Genomic DNA, 15,401 nt, shown 5'->3' with positions numbered 1-15,401 from the left:
ACTATGTTGAACATAGTTCATGTTTCTCGGTTCTTTTTTTGACTTTTGTGATTAATAATCGTCAGATCTAAGGTTTGATTTGGTTCATTTTTCTTCAAAAAAAGGTATTGACATTTATATGAAAAGTGCACAAAAAAGTATCAGAAGATGAGACATCAGTAGCAACTTGTTCAGTAACATTTTATATCAGAAGAACTTGCTTCGAAAATAGTCGCAATTGGACTTAACTTGTCTCTTAGCTTTTAATTTTTATTTTATTTATTATTATTCGTGAGTTGTTTTTATATTATTTCATCAAATTATCTCGGTATATGTTATATAAAAGTGTTATGGTTTAGTGCTACTGTAAAAGCTGAAAGTTACTAAATGTAATGACACAAGTTGGACTGAGGTAAACATGATAAAAATCATCATTAACAACGCAAATGAAGCTAGAAGCCAAAACCCAAAGTATAAATCGGAAGAATGCCCCACAAGTCATTTGAAACCCTCTTTGAGGACAATCATTTCTTGAGTGGCTCCATTGGGACTAGAAATTGAAGAAGAATTTGTCGACTACAAATGATGCTATCAAAATTTGTGTCTATGTATATATTGATTTATACTTCTCTGTTTGTACCTCCAGGAGATAGGACCATTAACTTCAGATTGTTAGGAGAAAATTTAAGCAGTTCGGGGCACTTTAGCAGGGAATTGTGCTATGATGGTTTAGTACATATGATTATTAGGCTATGTTTGGTGTAAGTGAATAGAATCAAATGAAGGTGAAATGGAATGTATTTGTTTCCATTCTCTTGTTTGGTGTGTCATATTAAAAGTGGAATGGCCATTTCTAGGGAATGCCCATTCCATCAAAAAGGTAGAATGTCATTCCACTTCTTGAGAGGTGGAATCACATTCCATTCCCACTAAGAATTAATAAAATAATAAAATAATTTAAAGAGATAATTCACGCATACACACATTATATATATATATATATATGCTATTTGTTCCCCTTCTCTCTATCTCGTTTATTTTTCTCTCTCTATTATCTCTTTTCCTTTAATTTTTTTAGTTAATTTTTTTTACTAATAATAAAATGTAATTTAAAAAAATAATATAAATTCATTCTATTCTAACTTTCTTATCAAACATAGGAATGAGAATGAGATTCCATTTTTACACATTCCATGTCTACAACCAAACGATAGAATGAAAATCATTATTCTCATTCCATTCTCATTTCATTCCCACCTCCATTCTCATTCCATTCCAATTCATTCCACCACACCAAACATGCCCTTGTAGTTGTTGCTTGTTATTTAGTAAGGTTTTTAATGTGATAATTTGCATGCATACGTACGTACTATATATATTGGTCCCCTGTTCTCATCAACTCTCCACTATAAAATCCATCTCCTTCCCCCCATAATACAAACCCATCTCTAGCTGTGTGTGTTAGTGTGTGTGTGTGTGTGTGTGTGAGAGAGAGAGAGAGAGAGAGAGAGAGAAGATGGAAGCTTTTAGAGTTCTCACAATTATTTTTGCTCTCATGTTACTTACTCAACAAGAAACAGATGGTGCAATAGATGCAGAGACACTAGAAATGATCAACCAGGCCAACATGAATGGCCCTTATGTGGGATTGGTGATTCCGAACCTAATTGAGATGAACCCTCTTCTTCAATCTCCAAGCTACGTGCCTAGTAATCTCACCATAGATTTTGCAGTGAACTTACAACACAAAACCATAACAGTACAACAATATAGGGACATTTTTTGTTGGGATAATTTTACTTATCTCCCCTGAAGTTAGGGATAATTACAGATAGCACCCCTAACGTTTTAAAAATTACAGAAACCCCCATTAAATGTGACTGGAGTTGAATTCCGATAAAATTCTTGTTAAATGACTAATATATCCTTATTTTATAAAATAAAAAATTACAAAATTACCTACACTCTTTCCCTACCGTCCATTTTTCTCTCTTTCTCTCCGTATCAATCTTTACCCACCCCAACCAGTGGTTGCACCACCACCACCAAAAGGAGAGTTCTCCCAACTCAATCTCCAGTCAGCTACCAATGGCTCCTCATCCCATAGCTTTCTCGACAAGGCAGTCATGGCTCTGTTTTCAAAGCCGTCCTCGACGACGGCAAGCTCATCGCCGTCGTCCAGAGGACCACAACCCTGGACATAATCAATAGTCCTGCATAGAACGAGATCGAGATTCTATAGAGAATTCGAAACATAGGCTGGTCAATTTGTTAGGCTTTGGTATTGATTCGAATGAGAGGAGATTAATTGTGGTGGATTTCATGCCAGGTGTGTAAGATCGGCGGCGGAGAAGAGGCCAGAGATGTCCTTTGTGGTGGATTGCTTAAGAATCGAGGAGAAGAAAGTGAAGTCGCCGATTTGGGACAATATACCGTGAATCAGTGTATATATATATGTGTGTGTATTATATATAGAGAGATTTTTTTTTCCTACCGCGAATCAGTATATATATATATATGTATGTATTATATATGGATTTTCCTACCGCGAATCAGTATATATATATATATATATATATATGTATGTATTATATATATATGGAGAGATTTTTTTTTTTCTATCGTGAATCACCACTGTACCCTCTTCGGCTCCCCTGTTAATGCCTGAGATCAAGTCCTTCTACAGCACTCCTTTTCCTCCACCACGACAATCAACACCACATCGTCGCCGCCGCTGGAGACCATGTCGTTGCCGGCCTTAACGGACCCTCGCCGCCGGCCTGCAAAATTAATAGCGCCACCATCAATGCAGACTGATCGGATTACGGTGCCAACGCATGAGCTCCATCCACGGTGGCTGTGCAGCCGACAAGCTTGCCGGCGATAGAAATTGAGCTGACTATTTATCTCATCCATACGGTGGCTATGCTGATTTTCATACGATGGCAAGCTTGCCGGCAATGGATTGGGTCTCGATCTATTCCTAAGGTTTGTGGTTGAGTGTCTGAATCTAGGGCCAGTTGAGGTGGGTGGTGGTGGAGGGCATATATAAGTAATTTTAAGTAAAAAATAAAAATGAAAATGTCTTTGTAATTTGTTTAGGGCAAATGTGGTATTTCATACTTTAAAATGGCTGATGTCATAAAAAGTGGCCATTGATCGGAGTTGACTTTTACCGGAGGGGACTAAGTGTTACTACGGAGCAAACCTTGAAGAAAGACGGTGTAATTTTTTAAACGTAAAAGGTATCGCCTGTAATTACCCCTTTTTAGTTTAGTTCTCAAAAAAATAACTTTTCAAAATCTTTCAAAGCACCCTATTTTCATAGGATAGAATGTTATCCACCTCTTTATTTTTTTTATTATTTTATTTTTTTTGGTGGCATGGAGCTGGTAAGACCTTTTGGATGCTCTTAATTAGGTCTCTGGTTTGAGTCTAACTGAAAGTGAGGTCTGTATTAAATTAAATGATGTACTTGATTTATGATAAATTGTGCATTCGAAGTTCGTAAATCATTTGAGGGTCCAAAAAAGTGATAATGGGTGAGTTGGTTTTTCAAAAAATTTTATAAAATAATGTTCATAGAACTATCAATGAAAAAAAGTGCAGAGTTGCAGATGAATGGGAGCTACCTGATTCCACAATCTGACCACCGTGAAAGCCACCGGACGTCACTATACGTTGACAGGCATCGACGGATGTTGGAGTCATTCTCCATGGACACCAGATGTGAGGACTTTAGTAACAACTATGCAACTATTTTTTTTTGGTTATTTTCGCCTTACAGGCCTTTGGGCCAAGTCTGGGCCCTTTTTGGTTGTTTAGCTTTTCGGTAACTATCCTTTGCGCTGTGTTTGGACACTTGTTAATATATATAAATTTACTTGAACTTTCAAATATATATATATATATATATATATATATATAATTTTTTGGAATGTTTTATGTTTTTCTATTCTACCAAATAAGCAATCCCTGGCTTGCTTTCTTAGTTTTTGCTTACACAACCAAATTTCTGTTCTTCATATCTTTATATGTATTTCATACACCATGTTCTTCTCCTTGTGCTTTTCTTAAGGAAGGAGATTTGGATTCGGAACCATCGAAAAGAAAGAAGTCAAACTGGTCATGACGGGATTAAGCATGGTATTTCTTTTTATTTCTCCTTGAGTTTTCTTAATTTTATGTGTGTGTGTGTGTCTATATACGTACATATATATATATATATATATATATATATATATATGAACCTCCCAATGTCCACTTATATATCTTTTTTGGCTATGCATTATAGATAAATGCAGGTATAACCACACAGCTTTTGTTGAGTTTATATATATTGGTCCCCAATTCTCATCAACTCTCCACTATAAAATCCATCTCCTCCCCCCATAATACACACCCACCTCTAGCTGTGTGTTAGTGTGCGAGAGAGAGAGTGAGAAGATGGAAGCTTTTAGAGTTCTCACAATTCTTTTTGCTCTCATGTTAGTTACTCGACAAGAAGCAGATGGTGCAATAGATGCAGAGACGCTGGAAATGATCAACCAGGCCAACATGAATGGCCCTTATGTGGGATTGGTGATTCCGAACCTATTTGAGATGAACCCTCGATCTTCTTCAATCTCCAAGCTATGTGCCTAGTAATCTCACCATAGATTTTGCAGGTGAATTTACAACACAAAACCCTAATAGTACAATAATATTGGGACATTTTTAGTTTAGTTCTCAAAAAACAGTTTTTCAAAATCTTTCAAAGCACTCTATTTTCATAGAATAGATTGTTATCCACCTCTTTATTTTCTTTTTCTTTTTGGTGGCATGGACAACTTAGCTAGAAAGACCTTTGGGTGCTCTTAATTAAGCCTCCGGTTTGAGTTTCACCAAAAGTGAGGTCTGTGTTAAATTAAATGATGCACGTGATTTATGGAAAATTGTGTTCATCCGAAGTTCGTAAATCATTTGAGAGTCCAAAAAAGTAACTAACGGGTGAGCTGGTTTTTCAAAATAAATTATAAAATAATGTTTGTAGAACTATCAACAAAAATATACTCACTACAAGAAAAATGACTTTTTATCACGGTGGAAAAGGCTTTTTATCACGGTTTTGAACCGTGGTAGAAACAGTCGTGGTAGAAAATCAAGACTTTTTACCACTGTTTTGAACCGTGGTAGAAAGTCGACTTTCTATCAAGGTGCAAAATCGTGGTAAAAAGTCTATTTTCAACTATAAATTTTTGTAGTGTTTTATGTTTTCTGTTCTACCAAACCGGCCATCCCTGGCTTGCTTTCTTAGTTTTTGCTTACGCAACCAAATTTTTATTCTTTGTATCTTTATATGTATTTCATACACCATGTTCTTCTCCTTGTACTTTTCTTAAGGAAGGAGATTTCGATTCGGAACCATCGAAAAGAAAGTAGTCATACTGGTGATGACAGGGTTAAGCGTGGTATTTCATTTTATTTCTGCTTGAGTTTTCTTAATTTTTACGTGTGTGTGTCTATATAAATATATATATATATATATGAACCTCCCTATGTCCACTTATATATCTTTTTTGGCTATACATATACATATATATATATGCAATATTATAGATAAATGCAGGTATAACCACACAGCTTTTGTTGAGTTTATTCGATATAGGAGGAGTTGTCCATTATGGAATAGCTGGGAATGCAAACCCTTCTCTCAATATTGGAGATGTCACCATTCCTCACTATTGGTCCCATACTGCTCTTTGGAATTGGCAGGTACGTACCACAACAAATTACTACTGCTGATGCATAATATTGCATAATTAAGGACAATTTTTATTTTTAAAAATTTTTTAGGTGGTTAGTCAAAAGAAAGGACATTTTTTTTGTTTTTGTTTTGAAAGGTAAAGTAAATTTATAGATTGAGAAAGGAAAATTGCTAAATAGTAATCTTTATATCTCTATGATGTGTGTTCATCGTATCTCAATATATATCCACCTAACATATGTTACACCTTATATGTTCCAACTCTTTTTCTTTTTTTGGGTTTAATAATACTCACACTACCATTTATTTTTTTCATTTCAACATCAAGCTTCCTAAAAGTTATGCATTTTTATTTATTTTTTATTTTTATTTTTTGTTGAGTTAAATAAGTATTCATACACACAATATTGTTCACGCCAAGAACCCCTCCCCTCTCCCTTCAACTCAAGGAAGGGAAGTTATACTTCCTAATCAATTAAAGTCTAAATTAATATTTTTACCGGTACTAATTACTTTTTATCTTTTATCATATACTAAATGAAAATGGTACTTACAGAGGTTTGGAGATGGGCCTGAAGACGAACTAGCCCTAGAAGTCAATGGAGACTATACAAGAGAAATTGGGTACATCAAATTTCACAAGTATATCACTGGTTTCGCTGGTTGCAGCTTCCTCTCTGACAATCCCTTGAACAATGTCTGGTACCAACCAGAGGAAGTCTTCCCCTTTGATGGCACTCCTGAGGAAAGGCAACATGCCTTTTGGATTTCTGTGGATACCCATTACTTTGAAATTTACAAAACCCTAGAGGTAAAGTTCCTTCAAATTAAATTCCCCAAATTTTTTTTCTCCTCTAAAGTTCAATCAAACGGGTACACACCCGCTACCAGAGTCCAAACTCCAAATCTGCACACAGAGGGTTCGAAAAGAGAGGGGTTTCCCTTTTCTTTTTTTCTTCTAAAGTTCAATCAAACGTGTATGCACCCACTAACAGAGTCCGAACTCCAAATCTGCACACAGAGAGGGTTTGAAAAGAGAGGGGTTTCCCTTTTTTCTTTTATTACTGGGTGTTTGGGGCTTTGCTTAGACTAATTCACGGGACGCATGCAAGGCATTCCCACACAGATCGGATAAAGCTCGGACTGTAACTGCAGACGTGATTCCTAAGGAATTGTTTGCACTTAGGATAAATCGATCTTAAGACATGAGGGACCAGGCCTAAGTCTTTTCCTACTAGGATAACCCTTGGGGTTAAAATTACCCTAACTTGATACATTTGTAACCTAATAGTTGACTTGGTCTAGTGCAAACTTTAATGTGTCAGGGCTTGGAACTAGAGAACCACATGCTTGTCTGAGACACCAAAGCTGACCACTGTCCAAAGAGGAACAAGCGCAAGCATATTTTGAAATTTCCAAAACCCTAGAGGTAAAGTTCCTTTAAATTAAATTCCCCAATTTTTTTTTTCTTCTAAAGTTCAATCAAACAGGTACACACCCGCTAACAGAGTCCAAACTCCAGATCTGCACACAGAGAGGGTTCGAAAAGAGAGGAGTTTGCCTCTTTTTTTCTTTTTTTTTTTTTCTTTTTCTTTCTTCTAAAGTTCAATTAAACGCGTACACACTTGGTAACAGAGTCCGAACCCCAAATGTACACACAGAGAGGGTTCGAAAAGAGAGGGGTTTCCCTTTTCTTTTTTTTTTCATTACTGGGTGTATGAGGTTTTGCTTCGACTAATTCACGGGACGCATGCAAGCATAGATCGGGTAAAGCTCAGATTGTAACCGCGAACGTGATCCCTAAGGAATTGTTTGCACCTAAAATAAATCGATCTTAAGACCTGAAGGTTCATGAGGAACCAGGACCCAAGTCTTTTCTTCTAGGATAACCCTTGGGGTTAAAATTACCCTAACTTGATACATTTGTAACCTAATAATTGACTTGGTCTAGTGCAAACTTTAATGTGTTAGGGCTTGGAACTAGAGGGCTGCATAAACTCAACCACATGCTTGTCTGAGACACCAAAGGTGACCACTGTCCAAAGTGGAACAAGCGCAAGCATATACCTTGACAATGCAGCTTATAGGGGCTTCATCTATGACAAGTTCAACGTGAGCCCGGTGGACATGGAAAGCGCGGCAGTGGCACTCATATGTCTGCAGCAAAGGGTGCCTTTCATCACTTTCAGGGCACTGTCTGATTTGGCCGGCGGTGGTTCAGATCAGTCGAATGAGGCTGCTACTTTCGCGTCTCTTGCTGCGAACAATTCTGTAAAAGTTGTGGTAGAATTCATCAAGAACTTGTCTGCAGAAAACTTAGATTTGAATGCTTCTGTGTAGCTTTCTTTTTTCTTCTTTCTGCTCCTACTATGTTCATCAAGTAATAAGCATCACTTGGAATGCTAATAAAAAAGGAAGAGTGACAATATCCTAAAAATGATATTCCAATGTTTCTCAGCGCTAATTAAGAAGAAGAGTAAGCAAAATCCAAACTATGTAACTCTTGTGTTTCTGTTGCAAATATTTTCAATTTGCAGTAAAATTTATTATATGATAATGAGAATGCGGACTTTGGCGCAACAATAAAATTATTACATTATTGTATGGAAGTCTTATGTGAAAAATATATATTTATATATAAAAAGTCTATCTCCTTGTTATCTAAGTTTCACAATAGCAGGAATCTTATTTACTCGACAATTATTAACTTAAGATCTAAAAGCAATGTGTTATAATGAAATTACATTACGTGTTAGTCTTATTTATCAAAGTAAAATAATTAAGAAGAGAAAGTCTCTTTCTAACTCCACTCACAAACAGACCTTTCTATAATCCATTTTGAACCTCACATCATGCTTGAAGATATTGCAGTCACATCACAACAATTACAAATTTGTAGTATCATAATGCTTAAAGATATTGCAGTCACATCACAACAATTACATATCCAGCTTTGTAGTCTAGTACGTTATTGCACCCAACAAACCAAATGCGACTATTCAACTGACACCAGTAATTAATTACTATCTCATAGCAGGATCAAACAGATGGAAAAGCAATATTGTATAATGAAATTGAGTGGGTGAAATTTGAAAAGCAAGTAAATGGATAAATTTAGAGGCATCTCCAAGAAAGGAATTGACCCAAAAAAAAAAAAAAAGAGGTGGTCGTTGAAATTGAACTCCTAAAATGATTTTGTCCAACTCATCGGAAAATAAAACAAGAGAAAATGATGATCGAAGAGCGATGTATTTGTGACCTTCATTGAACGTCACCACCGGCATAAGTCTGTCCAAGTGGTAGAGTTTATTTTATAATTTGTGACAACAGAAGCCTGCGTTTGCGTTGTTTTGTCAATACAACTTTAAATCTTTTGGAGAGTTAGTATTGTTATTCTTGTTAATTCAGCGAGGAGTCGAAAAGAAATAGGGTCATAGCGAGGTCCATCAATTATGGTGGAACTCATCAATGCTTCCATCTTGTTGGCTTTTGTCTACTCCACCAGAAAACACAACGCCCGCCCGCGGAATTGCTAGCTAGGACCAACATTAGGTTTTATGACCAACTCAATGATAAGTTAAAGCGATGTCCTCTTTTACTCCATGGCCTTGGAATAACCATAGAAATCAATGTTAATGTACCAAAGCTCTTATCACATCTGTTTAACGTTCACTCTGAGCACTAACCATGTAAAGAAAAACAATTGACTCGGTTTACTAGTGCTCAGGACTTCAAATTAGATAAAATGCCTAAACTCAACTACACGTTTGACTGAGACACAGAAATACGATGCATGCAGCCGGCTATATGTGGAAAAACACTGCAGTTGTGATTTAGGATCCCTCTCCGACTTGGGCGGTGGTGGTTCAGCACAATTACAGTTTATTTTATAACGTGGGAACTCTCGCAACCACTCACCTTTTGGACTTGTAACTACTAAGTAAACCCCTGATTGCTGACACCAACCCCACATTATAAGCAGTAAGTTAAGTCGAGAGTAAACTTTGAATACTTTTCATTGAGCTTTCTTATAGTTTCCCTTGACTTCATTCAATTACTATTCTCAATTACTTGAATGTAACTAGTAAAGAAAAATGACAAAACTTCAGATGATTTTTTAAAATTTCCAAGCCCATGGCTAAGGTTGAAAGTCTTTTTTTCAAACTGTTAGACTATACATGCACTATTATATCTTTACTTACCACATAGGGTTTCTTGCACACTACACTACTCCCTTTTATAACACTCACCAACCCAGTTGCCTTTTATTGCTTACTTGTGTAGCACTTACCAATTCCTAACCCTCGCGTATAAATAGGATCCCTATGTATTGTACATTTATTAATTCAATACATAAATTACAGTTGGATAGACATGGACGATATGGTTTAAGCTGTTCTGGAATTTATAACTTCTGTGCTACAGTTAGAAAGTTATTAACGAAAGGGGCAAAAAAAAAAATCAGAAGATGTGGCCGTGGTAGCAATTTGTTCAATGAAAATTTATATGAGAAGAAGCGCTTCAAAAATAGTCATAGTTGAATAAGCACGAACAATACGATTACAACCACACCGACCTTTAAAAATTCTGAGTTACGCACGGTTAGAAAGTTATTGACATTTATATAAAAGGTGCACAAAAAAGTCTCAGAAGAGGAGGCATCAGTAGCAACTTGTTCAGTAACATTTTATATCAGAAGAACTTGCTTTGAAAATGGTCACAATTGGATAGGCAGTGATGATATGAATCTAACCACACCGGCCTTTAAAATTTTCAAGTTACAGTTAGAAAGTATTGACGTTTATATGAAAGGTGCACCAAAAAATATCTAAAGATGATGTAGCATTAAGTACTCGGTTAGTAACGATATATATTCGAAGAAACTGCTTCGAAAATAGTCACAGTTAGATAGGCACGGACGATACTATTCATACCACCCCATCCTTTATAACTTTCATGTTATGATTAGAAAGTTATTATGAATGGTACACGAAAAAACCATTAAAAGATGAGGCAGCAGTAGCAACTCATACAGTGATGATTTATATCAATAGAACCTGCTTAAAAAATAGTCAAAGTTGGATAGGTGTGAACATTACAATTCCAACCGCGCCGGCGTTTTAACTTTTGTGTCACCGTTAGAAGGTTATTGACGCTTATATGAAAGGCGCACGAAAAAAAAAAAATCAGAAGATGAGGTAGCAGTAGAAATTTTTTCAATGGTGATTTATACAAGAAGAACCTACTTTGAAAATAGTCACGGTTGGATAGGTACAGACGATATAATTCCAATTGCATCCGGCTTTAAAATTCCAAGTTATAGATATAAAAATATTGACATTTATGTAAAAGGTGTACAAAAAAATCAGAAAATGAGACAACGGTAGCAACTTGTTTAGTGAAGATTTATATCAAAAGAACTAGTTTCGAAAAGAGTCATAGTTGGTTAAGCACGGACGATATGATTCCAACCACGACGGCCTTTATAACTTTTGTGCTATTCTTAGAAAGTTACGTTTATTTGAAAGGTGCAAGGCAAGAGTAGCAACTTGTTCGGTGAAAATTTATATCAGAAAATAGCTTCTTAAAAAATAATCATAATTGGATACAAGAAATATATCCCAGTGCTATGGCATTCCCTTGTTGCACAACTACAGATTCCAAGCCTTCCTGGGAAAAAAACTTACATGTATATAACGAACCTAGAAGTTCTAAGCTTGTTTATGTTCAGGTTTTCCTCAGTTGCATACTATTCGGTTACACGGGAACAACGGAAATTTTAATTATTGGGTGATTGATGAACTTAGTGCACTATGTGCTGCAGAAATCAATCAAGGATTTAGATATTGTTTTAAATATGATTACAAATCTGTTGGTACAGCAATGTTCTTCTAAACTACAGAGTTTTAACCCTCACCAAATTAAGAACCTAGACTACGAATTCTGAGGTACAGAGGAAATACAGAGAGAACACATTTTCTATTTTTCTAGACAACCAAACGAACGGTTTCAATTTCTAAGATTACATAAGAAAGTGACAAGAAAATAGATTACATAACCATCTTAACCATTCGTTAGAAACATACTTCTCAAGCTGAAGGTAAATCCCTATAATCAAATATTTCTTCTTCAACTACCTCATCGTCCTCAGGACCACAGGAGCGACAACAAACCAGAAAATAAACAAAGTTAACTAAACCAAAGAAAGTAAGTAACCAGTAATAGTAATCTAAATGACCCTTGTTAAGATTTTTGGATAACCAGCTTACTTTACCTCCTTTGGTAGTGACACTGTCTACAATATTCACCAGAAGAGTCGACACCACGTTAGACACAGCCATCCCGAGTGTGAAAAGAGCCACTGCAATGCTTGACATGCTTTTAGGAAATTGAGAGTAAAAGAATTCTATCTGCCCAATTGCATTAAAAGCCTCAGCCAGTCCAAGCAGGGCAAACTGTGGCACTAACCACATTGCAGACATGTCCACAGTGGCATCCGGATCATCTTCTAACCCTTCTTCGATTGCTTTTCCCCGTCTTATGCTTTCCGTTATTCCTGACAATCCCATTGCTACGCAGGAGAGTAGTAAGCCAATCCCCATTCGAATTTTGGGGGTAAGCCCACCTGGCTGCCCAGTGTATTTCGCTAATAAGGGCACCATCACACGGTCGTAGAAGGCAATCCATACTGTTAGAGTCACAATCATGACCACGGTGAAGGACCCTGCCGGAATCTCAAATTTTGATATGATGTGTCTATCCATGGTATTTGCTTGAAGTGTAGGAAATGAGTTTTGACTAATGCTCACTGAGAGCATAATGCCAGCGGACCACGTTGGGATGACTCTAAGAAAAGCCTTGAGTGACTCTACTTTCTCAACACTGCAGAGTCTCCATGGATTTGAAGCTGGTCCGTCTGAATTTAAATCTCCCTCACAGTCTGTAATTACACAAGCTTTGTTTAGAAACCTGCACACGGAACCAACAGTATTCATTAAATGAACCGATATCTCGTCCATAGAATTGTTGGTTTTAAGAATGAACCAATGCTAGAAATCTTCTCGATTGGATGAGGAAACTAGTGGTAAAAGAAACTGAGAAGTGATTCATGTTATGGACAAAGCTAAAAAAAAAAGCAGACTGTTATTTTCATACGTTCTAAACTAATCTATCAATTTCCATTAACAGTATGTCTCAAGAATAATTGCATTATTTATATGTGGGAAGAAGTTCCTTCTAACAAAACTTGATGAAAATAATTCAAATAATCTTCATCCGAATGGATTAATTCAACAACGATGACAATATGACCATACCTTAAGTTCTTTGTTGGTGCACGGAGTTGTGCTTTTTCATGGCATTGATGGTAACAGCCATCAGAGTTACTAGGAGGGAGACTGACATTTCTGTTTTTAAAAGCCACCACTATAACTTGCACAAATCCAGTGAACACGCTCTCGCTAGGTTTAACTTTAATGTAAAGAGATGAACCAAGTAGGAACATAAGAACAGAGAAAACCATGAGTATAGCAGGGACTCCGAATCCAACTTTCCAACCCAAATGATCTTGGATGTATAGGATAACAGTAAAAGCAAGAACTGTCGAAATTCCACTTGAAGCATAGTACCAATTGAAGAAGCTTTGCAAAACCTTCTCATTATCGGGGTTTTCTTTATTGTCCAATTGGTCTGCACCGAAGGCCATAGAACAAGGTCTAAGGCAACCAGCTCCAATCGAGATTAGCCCAAAAGAAGAGTACAATACAGCTAGTTGGGCTGCTGATGGAGAGTTGCAACTATAGCTGAACTCGTCACAAGGTGAAGGTTTCAATTGTGGAATCATGGCAGTTAACCAGAGAAGAGTCATTCCCTATAGAAACAGAATGACACGAATTATGAATTGAAAGTAGAACCAGTAAAAAGTGAAAATCTTCTTAACAAAAAACTTATTCCAAAAGTGTATGAGAGGAGTGGGTGTAACTTAAATATTTAAATCCTTCAACATGGCCCCTTCACGTATGGCCTTCTTTTAAATCAGGGTGACCTCTGAAACCATGTTAACAACTATCTACTCCAAAATCTTAAAGTGTTAGAGAGGATGTAACTTAAATATCTAAATCCTTCACCAACAAGAGGTCAAAAATCTTCCCAAACAAATACTCTTTTCCATTAGAAGAAACAAGCTGCAAATATGTTGATAGTTATGTTATTGAAAATATTATGGATAAGTAATTAAGTCTCCTCAGTAACATTCATCTCATGGATTAACTTCCCATATAGCAAAAAATAAATAAAAATTATTCTTTTTCCTTTTGGGGGTGGAAACAAAAAGCACTGGATTTGTGTCTCTTTATCTTTAATCAGGTAAAAATTTATATCAAAACAGAGTATTAAACTTACTTTTTCACTGTTTGTTTCAACAGAAAATATTTCTAGCAAAAACTTGTTTTCACAACAGAAACAGAGCACAGAGATATCTCTTTCCAAAGTTAATTGAATATCACAGCTATATAATCGCATATATAATAGAGCAATATGCGCAGGCATACACAAGTATACACATAAGTGGAACCTAGTAATTGTTTCCAAGAAAATATTTTCCGTGAAACCAAACAGCCTGATCAATTAATGGCTGAATTGGAAGGGGAAAAAAACCCCTAAAAGCACTCACAAGAAGACTAGAGATTGATCCAAGGGCGATGACCCGAAACCGACCCAAGTAAGAATCCGAAAGATAAGCTCCAAAAATGGCCAAAGCATTGGAAAAAGCTGACCATATGAAAAGTATGCTTGACCCACTGGTAGGCTCCATATGATAGTCTCTTATCAAGTAGAATATCATGTTTGACAGCAACCCAAAACTTGCTACCTTCTCAAATGACTCATTCACTGCGCCCCAAAACAAAATCAAGACAATCAAATATACATATATATATGTATGTATATATTCGTATATGTATATATGGTTACCTATGATGAAGGGCATGGTTCTGAGACCACCCTTTATGGGTTCTGGAGGAGTACTGTGACGGAGTAACTTCTGATCAGCTGAACAGATATCCATCTTCTCCTCTTCCACTTGTTGTTCCATCCTCCGTATTTCTCTCCCTTTCTCTCTCTAAACACTGATATGAAGGGAAGGGAAGGGAAGGGAAGGGAAAGTGTACCTGAGAATATTGAGAGAGCTATGCCTTCAATTTTTGATCCACACAAGAACAAGTCTCTCTGCTAATAAATTATACAATGTGGAATGTGACATCAGAACGAGAAGAACCAACTACTAGTAGGCGGCGTTTGGGGTAAAAGAAGTAGTGTGGTTCAAATGGTATATGAAAGTCAAACATTTTACACATGCACCACTCAAAATATTAGAGGATAATGTATTTACAGATTACTGTATGAAACAAGAAAGGATATTAGTGTGGCAACAAAAGCTCCCCAAACGCCACATTATGGTAACGGACCCTCCAAGACACCACGTGTCAGTCAATTGAATGAAAAGAAGAGACTAAAGACTTTTTTTTTTTCCTCGGCTTTGTTACTTTGTTTATTTAAAATAATAATTTAAACATCAGACCGCTTTTATAAATCAAGTTTCATAAAATAGTTTTCTTAAACGTATAACAATTTTAATTGTTTTGTTTTTTCTAATTTTTTAAAAACAAATTTAGTTTTT

At 36.3% G+C, this 15,401-nt stretch overlaps 1 protein-coding gene and 1 pseudogene across 3 annotated transcripts; one reads left to right on the top strand and one right to left on the bottom strand.

Annotated features, from left to right (window-relative positions):
* The first annotated feature begins 4,399 nt into the window (after nt 1–4,399).
* On the top strand, nt 4,400–8,274 carry LOC132304372 (bark storage protein A-like; annotated as a pseudogene).
* A 3,456-nt stretch (nt 8,275–11,730) lies between these two features.
* Nucleotides 11,731–15,108, bottom strand: LOC132304369 (protein NRT1/ PTR FAMILY 1.2). 3 transcript variants are annotated; one of them, XM_059802021.1, is made up of 4 exons: nt 14,696–15,108; nt 14,397–14,614; nt 13,042–13,595; nt 11,731–12,694 (listed from the first exon to the last, which is right to left on the bottom strand). In XM_059802021.1, the coding sequence occupies exons 1-4, from the start codon at nt 14,814–14,816 to the stop codon at nt 11,815–11,817; spliced, it is 1,773 nt and encodes a 590-aa protein (XP_059658004.1). In that variant the 5' UTR covers nt 14,817–15,108; the 3' UTR covers nt 11,731–11,814. The 3 variants fall into 3 exon arrangements, with proteins under 3 accessions (XP_059658004.1, XP_059658006.1, XP_059658005.1); XM_059802023.1 differs by lacking the exon at nt 14,397–14,614 and having other exon boundaries at nt 14,696–14,828; XM_059802022.1 differs by lacking the exons at nt 14,397–14,614; nt 14,696–15,108 and adding an exon at nt 14,126–14,381.
* Nucleotides 15,109–15,401: the final 293 nt, after the last annotated feature.

The sequence above is a fragment of the Cornus florida genome, unplaced genomic scaffold, assembly GCF_030987335.1.
Source record: "Cornus florida cultivar Cherokee Brave unplaced genomic scaffold, ASM3098733v1 CherokeeBrave_3.0.0_Hap2_Chr04, whole genome shotgun sequence".
In the NCBI taxonomy this organism is placed as follows: Eukaryota; Viridiplantae; Streptophyta; class Magnoliopsida; order Cornales; family Cornaceae; genus Cornus; species Cornus florida.
This window is presented reverse-complemented; position numbering and strand designations above follow the sequence as displayed.